At 46.5% G+C, this 7,392-nt stretch overlaps 1 protein-coding gene across 1 annotated transcript; it reads right to left on the bottom strand.

Moving 5' to 3' along the window:
• Positions 1 to 2,551: 2,551 nt before the first annotated feature.
• On the bottom strand, positions 2,552 to 5,506 carry LOC109772582 (UDP-glucose 6-dehydrogenase 4). Its single transcript, XM_020331265.4, has 2 exons — positions 5,308 to 5,506; positions 2,552 to 4,334 (listed from the first exon to the last, which is right to left on the bottom strand). Exon 2 carries the CDS (start codon positions 4,327 to 4,329, stop codon positions 2,887 to 2,889), a length of 1,443 nt encoding a protein of 480 aa, XP_020186854.1. The 5' UTR covers positions 4,330 to 4,334; positions 5,308 to 5,506; the 3' UTR covers positions 2,552 to 2,886.
• Between the last annotated feature and the right edge of the window lie 1,886 nt (positions 5,507 to 7,392).

Here is a 7,392-nt window from a genome sequence, read left to right as displayed (position 1 = left end):
CTCTATTATGCCGCGAGAGTAGGCTTTAGTCTCATTTGTTGAGGAGTAATGACCTCGTCATAAACTTCTGTTACCCTTCTTAGCTTTTGCCTTCGTTTCGAAAAAAGAAAAAAACACTGCAAACCCGGGCGTTGGATAGGCGGTAGGCGCTCTCCCCTCCCCGCCACCGAAATAGTGAGTTGATTGAGCTGACTACCCAGGAATACAAGGAAATGGGGTTAAATTGTCCGTTTGTCCAAGTTTACACAACAGCCATGTCCCAATTGCATTCATCTCAGAAGCAGATTTCACAACAAATTACACAAGCAAAGAAATGCTGAATTGGCTAATATGTACTCCCTCTATGGGCACTAAGTGACCTAAAACGTCTTATAAAAGTTTACAGAGGGAGTAGATTGCTAAAATAATCTTAGTAACTGAAGCCACATGTATAACCAACAGGATGAACACCAGTAACATGATAAAGATGCAACAACAGACATTGGCTACAAAGCTGTGACAATGGAGCAAAGGAATGACACGTCCCAGTGACCATGCCATTGTAACACTGTAAACCCCAAAGAAATGCTCAAGGAAGAAATAAATGACATCTGATTTTCTGGCATAAGATAAATAGCAACTATAAAGAGAAACAACAAGCTGAATCCTATCGATAGCTGCTCATGGATTCACCCAAGGCGGATCTTCTCCCTCTATCACATTTGACAGCTCAAACATCCATTTCACAAGAAGAACAAAGGAAACAAAATAGGGATGGTTTGGAATATCGTGGACAAGGGCGTACGACGAACGGTGGAAATGACACCTCAATGTCGCCAAGCAAGCATGTTCGCGTTTTTTGATGGAACAACCGGCTATCTGGCCATCGATTGCTTAGCATTACCAGCCAGCCTCTTGGTCGAATCGTCATCAAGGCAGATGTCCGTACCAATCATTCACCGGTAACTTGGTGGAATCTTGGCATGTACTAGAACGCCTGAGGCACGCCACACGAGTATGTCCCCTACTAGCAAAGGATCTGAGGTAGATTCAGGTAAAAGCGAGCACCAAGATTTGAATCCCGTGGTTTTCAGTTCCCATGCGCCAACCCAGGATCGTTTCTCAGGAGCAATCCGCAACCTTTCAACCTGAAGTGAGGTTTGTTTTTTCCAAGTGAATTCAGAAGGGAGGTTACTGAATACTACCGTCTGCTTACCTGAGTGAGTGTCTGTTCCCAGATGCCATGTTTCCAGTTATAATAACTACTTCAAGCATAGATCTTATCATGGATTGACCTCTGGTTTCTCAATCACAGCCTCATCAACCTCTCGCCTCACTTGTCATATAAATGAAACAAACAAAAGTGTGAGACAATGTGTGGTAAATCAACCGTGAGGTAAATCAACCGTGAATGAATGGACGACACGCACAATCATAATAACTACACCAAAACCTCACAGTCTGCGCGCAGCATACCAATGAAACTGGAATCCAGGAAAAAGCAAAAGACTGAAGCAAAAACAAATGCATTGTACTGGAATATTCTGGACAAAGGCCTGAAAACGAGACGTGCTGATAGCGCAAAGCAAACGTGTACCTCATTTTCGATGGGACAACCAGCCAGCTGATCACTCAGAGTCACATATCTGGATACTGACCTCTTTGGCAGAACCATCTTCATCATCAAGGTCCACCGACACCTCGGCGACATTTTGGCATGTATCACGTACGTGTGTCACACGGCCACGGACACATCCACGCGAGTGCGCCTCCATAATACACACCTTAAAATGCGAGAGATCCGGGATAAATTTGAGAATTCAGGTGAATGCAAACACCAAAGGAGATGGCTTTGAGTTCCCTGCACCGATTTAGTTATCAGAGCATTGTTCCAGGAAAAAATATCTGACTTGGAACTTGCATGAGAACACATTGCAGGAAGAAACTGACCCTGTCAGTTGTTGGATCTCTTCCTTCAATCTCTACCATTGTGCTCATTCATCAAGAGTTAGAGAGATCACTGAATACAAAATCCTTACCTGGAGTGTTCCCAGATACTACCAAGTTCCAGTGATAATAGCTACTTGAAGCATGCATCTTGCCGATTGACCTTTGGTATCTCAATCTCAATCTCAGCTCCGTCAGCTTTCACCCTCAAAAACACAAATATGTTAAGACAAGGCATGGTGGAGTCAACCTTGCAATGAGGGAACAAACTCAAGTAGAAACACCAAAACCTGACAGAGTCAATAATGAGAGTCCTGGTCAGCTAATAACCACAGTGACCTACAGCCCAAGCACTAAAGAGCACAAGCCAGCCAAAGTTTGGGCAAGAGTGGTATAAATATGCCTAAAACGCCTCAAAAATATAAACTGCATAGAGATTATGTGCTCAATTAACTGCACTGCTATGATATATAGGATACCATGAGTTTTTTTTCCTTCTTAAAGGAACCACACGTTTTTTCCTGGCGAAGAAATATTGAGTTTACACAACAGCCATGTCCCAATTGCATTCGTCTCAGAAGCAGATTTCACAACAAATTATATTCAGTATTCACACGCAAAGAAATGCTGAATTGCAGAATATGTAGATTGCTAAGATAATCTTAGTATCTGAAGCCACATGTATAACCAACAGGATGAACACCAGTAACATGATAAAGATGCAACAACAGACATTAGCTACAAGCTGTGACAATGGAGCAAAGGAATGACACATCCCAGTGACCATGCCATTCTAACACTGTAAACCCCGAAGAAACACTCAAGGAAGAAAAAAATGACATCTGATTTTCTGGCACAAGATAAACAGCGACTATAAAGAGAAATAACAAGCTGAATCCCTATCGATAGCTGCTCATGGATTCACCCGAGGCAGATCTCCTCCCTTATATCAGAGTTTATTTAAGCCACAGCAGGCATGTCCTTGAGCCAACCGTCGAGTGGCTTGCCAATGGAGTAGACAATGAAGCCAATCTCCCTGAGCTTCTCAGAGTCAACAACGTTGCGGCCATCAAAAACAAAGGCGGGCTTCTGCATGCTGTCGTAGATCTTTTTGTAGTCCAGAGTCTTGAACTCATCCCACTCAGTCATGATGCAGATGCCATGGGCATCCTTGGTCGCCTCATATGCATCCCAGGTAACCGAGACTTGCTTTGTAGTCGTGGGGCTCATGGGCTGGAGATGAACAGGGTGGTCCCAGTCAAATTTGTTCATCGCAAGGTCACGCTGGATTTGGTCTTCAGTCACCTGAGGATCATAAATGCTGATCTTAGCCTTGTCACCAAGGAGACCCTTGCAGACATCAATAGCTGGAGTCTCCCTAGTGTCACCAGTATCCTTCTTGAATGCAAAACCAAGCACCGCAATCTTCTTGTTCGCAACCGTGTTGAACATAGAGGAAACAACACGGTTCACAAACCGGCTCTTCTGGTAGTCATTGATCTTGATCACCTGCTTCCAGTAGTTGGCGACCTCTGGGAGGCCATTGCACTCGCAGATGTAAACCAGGTTGAGGATATCCTTCTGGAAGCAAGAGCCTCCAAATCCAACACTGGCATTCAAAAACTTTGGGCCAATCCTAGAGTCCTTGCCCACAGCATAGGACACCTCAGAAACATTTGCACCAGTGGCCTCGCAGAGGGCTGACATGGCATTCACAGAGGAGATCCTCTGGGCCAAGAACGCATTGGCTGCAAGCTTCGACAGCTCCGCGGACCATAAGTTGGTTGTCAGAATCTGATCCTCAGGAACCCAATGCGCATACACAGCCTTCAGCGTCTGAACAGCCTTCTGACCTTCTGGGGTCTCACGTCCTCCAATAAGAACACGGTCAGGGTTAAATAGGTCTTGGATAGCAGTACCCTCAGCAAGGAACTCCGGGTTGGAGAGGATCTGGAAGTTGATGCCATTGCTGTTGTGGGTCAAGATCTTCTCAATTGCCTCAGCAGTCTTGACTGGAACAGTGGACTTCTCCACCACGATCTTGTCCGATTTGGCCACATCAGCAATCATGCGAGCTGCACTCTCCCAGTAAGTGAGATCAGCAGCCTTACCAGCTCCAAGACCACGGGTCTTGGTTGGGGTATTTACCGACACAAAGATGATGTCAGCCTCACTAACATGCTTCTCAATGTCATTGCTGAAGAAGAGGTTCTTTCCACGGCACTGCTTCACGACTTCATCAAGGCCAGGCTCATAGATTGGCAGTGTGTCACTGTTCCATGCATCAATCCGGGACTTGGTGATATCTACCACAACCACCTGAATGTCAGGGCACTTGAGGGCAATGACCGCCATTGTTGGGCCACCTACATAGCCAGCCCCAAGGCAGCAGATCTTCACCATCTTGCCTGATTGATGAAACAAAATTGTCAGGATTACACTAGAAGAACTCCGCACACATGTAGCAGTAAGAAATATAAGAAACAGCAGGGTGCACTGCAGACAAAATTTCAGAAAGGACGCACAGCATGAAACACCAAAAGTTCAGGACTGTATAAACAAAATTGGCATGAACAACCTATCCCTCCCCAATCAAAATTCAGGAAACGTCTTTTCCTCATTAATTTACCATGTACTAGACAGTAAACAGCCAGTGTAAACAAAGTTACTACAATCGTTGATCCATCTTGAGTTGTAAAAATAGACACGAGAGAGCATCGACCCTCTGTCGACCCCAAATTGTATGCTGAACCACTTAAACCATTGCAAGAGAGGCCACATATATAGATGAACCTACTATCTACAAGTCATCTAGTCACAATTTCAAAAACACTGACTAAATAATTAGGTAGAACTGCCGTTGTTAATTTGCCGCAAATCAACCATTTGGGCGTCAACGCAGAATTGCCCCTGAATTAACCCGCTCCAGCGTGTCCTTATGCACCCAGGCGTCATAAATACTTGGGGAAAAAAACACGGCTACATGGCGCATAATGTAAGATCTACAAGTACTACAACCGAGAACTGAGTCCCGGATATTTCTGGAAAATAAACTGCTGTCAGTACTCCATCAGTAAGCAAACCCGCGCCAAACTGGACGGATCTCCCCCCTCCAAGCCAGCACGGTACAGCGGCGGACGGTTACGAGTAATGGGCACGGAGGCGAGTTCGATCGGCGGAGAAGGGCCGGACGGCAGCCCAGATCTCACCACACCGGCACCAGACCGAAAGAGCAGCGAGCCGCTGATCAGGGTCACGCGACGGCACAAGATCTCGACGCGCGCATACAACACAAAACGGGATGAACAGGCGCGCGCATCTCACTCGCGGGCCGAGAAGTACAAGGAGGAGGCGCGGGGGGAGGAGAGTGATCTGCTGTACCTTGGCGGCAGGCAGGCAGGCAGGCAGGCAGGCTAGTGGTGTGTGGAGCGGTTGGTCGTCGGAGCGGAGCGGGGCGCGAGGACAATGAGGAGAACGGGGGAGGAGGGGTTGCGAATGCGAATTGGTGGTGGTGGTGCCCGGAGCCGGTGGGGAGGGCCGTATAAATAGGGGAGGAGAAATCGGGGCGGGCGGGTCGTCCCCCCTCAGATCTGCCGTTCCTCTCTTTTTTTCCTGCAGGTTTTAATTGATTTCCTCTTTCACACGGTAGTACACATTTTTATAGTGGTGGTTTTCTTTGTGGGGCAGTGTTCTAATTAGCTGCCACGCCAATTCTGGATAAAAATGACCCTCCATTTCATCCATTCTATACATTTAGCAAGTCATTGATTCTTGCCAAAATATTTGGTGAGGAGAAAATTCACACCGGCTTTTCAGCTCATTTTGTTCTTCTTTGGCTTCTTGCAAAAAACAACTGTTCCGTAGGGTTTTAATAGCGGCCACATAAATTGGAGTAAAAGATTGTTGTCTTTTTTGAATTGCCATGTTTGTGGGTTTAATCGAGCATAACTCTATTTAGCCGGCGGGTGGATGACTAGCTTATATGTTTGTGGGTTTATCAACTTGACACTAGTTACCAATCTTTTTTGTAAGGATTTGATCAGATGATTTTTGCGAAAAGAATTTTATCCAAACTTTGTGCTGCGGATTTCACGCAAAATTCACATCATGTCGTACTTCATCCAAATTAGCAGGTGTTTCAAGATCACGTGATCTCAACTTGTTTGGTAGAAACAAACAAGTTGATAAATTTCATGAGGTTTGCATATTTAAAATTTGTAGTTTTGTCAAGGTGGTGTCAAATCATAAGCATAATCAAAATGGTAGAGACGGAAGTGAATAGGGAGATAATGAGATGCGGTGACATTGATGAAGTTAAGAAAAGAGTTCGACAAAAGGAAAATCTTCAAACAACTTCCAGCATTCCCTGCCTCGGGCATTCAAAGGTTCATCGTAGCACTATGCACCATGGGGGCCTCTAGAAGGCCCTAGGGGCGGCGGGTAGGTGGGCATCACGCTGTTATGAGCCAAAGAGGACTCTAGAAGGCCCCACGTGATCAACAAGGTAGGTGGGCCTCATGGTGCAATGATCCAAAGAGGCCTCTAGAACGCCTTACGGGATCAACGGATAGGAGGGCGGTGCCCTTTGGACCTGTCTATGTGCCAACAAAAGTATTGTTGGTGGGCAGGGCAAAACCTAGCGAGAATCCAAGAAAGAAACATATCACATGTTGGAGTGACGGTAGAAACTTTGATAGCAATATCTCTACTATCTTATAAACTGGAGTTGTTGGTGGTGGTGGTGGTGAGTTCACTCCTCACTCCACTCCAATCTATCTCATTCATCTAGAATCCACTAAACCTCTTTGGCTTCAAAGAGTTTACTGTTGGGGAATGTAGTAATTTCAAAAAAATTCCTACGCACACGCAAGATCATGGTGATGCATAGCAACGAGAGGGGAGAGTGTTGTCCACGTACCCTCATAGACCGATAGCGGAAGCATTATCACAACGCGGTTGATGTAGTCGTACGTCTTCACGATCCGACCGATCAAGTACCGAACGCACGGCACCTCCGAGTTCTGCACACGTTCAGCTCGATGACGTCCCTCGAACTCCGATCCAGCCGAGTGTTGAGGGAGAGTTTCGTCAGCACGACGGCATGGTGACGACGATGATGTTCTACCGACGCAGGGCTTCGCCTAAGCTCCGCAATGATATTATCAACGTGTAATTTGATGGAGGGGGGCACCGCACACGGCTAAAAGATCTCAAGGATCAATTGTTGTGTCTCTGGGGTGCCCCCTTGCCCCCGTATATAAAGGAGCAAGGGAGGAGGAGGCCGGCCCTAGGAGGGGGCGCACCAAGTGTGGAGTCCTACTAGGACTCCCTAGTCCTAGTAGGATTCCACCTCCCATATGGAATAGGAAAAGAGGAAGGGAAAAAGAGAAGGAAGGAAGGGGGCGCCCCCTTCCCTAGTCCAATTCGGACCAGACCAAGGGGAGGGGTGCGGCCACCCTTGAGGCC

This window comes from Aegilops tauschii, chromosome 4 (assembly GCF_002575655.3).
Source record: "Aegilops tauschii subsp. strangulata cultivar AL8/78 chromosome 4, Aet v6.0, whole genome shotgun sequence".
NCBI classification, from domain to species: domain Eukaryota; kingdom Viridiplantae; phylum Streptophyta; class Magnoliopsida; order Poales; family Poaceae; genus Aegilops; species Aegilops tauschii.
This window is presented reverse-complemented; position numbering and strand designations above follow the sequence as displayed.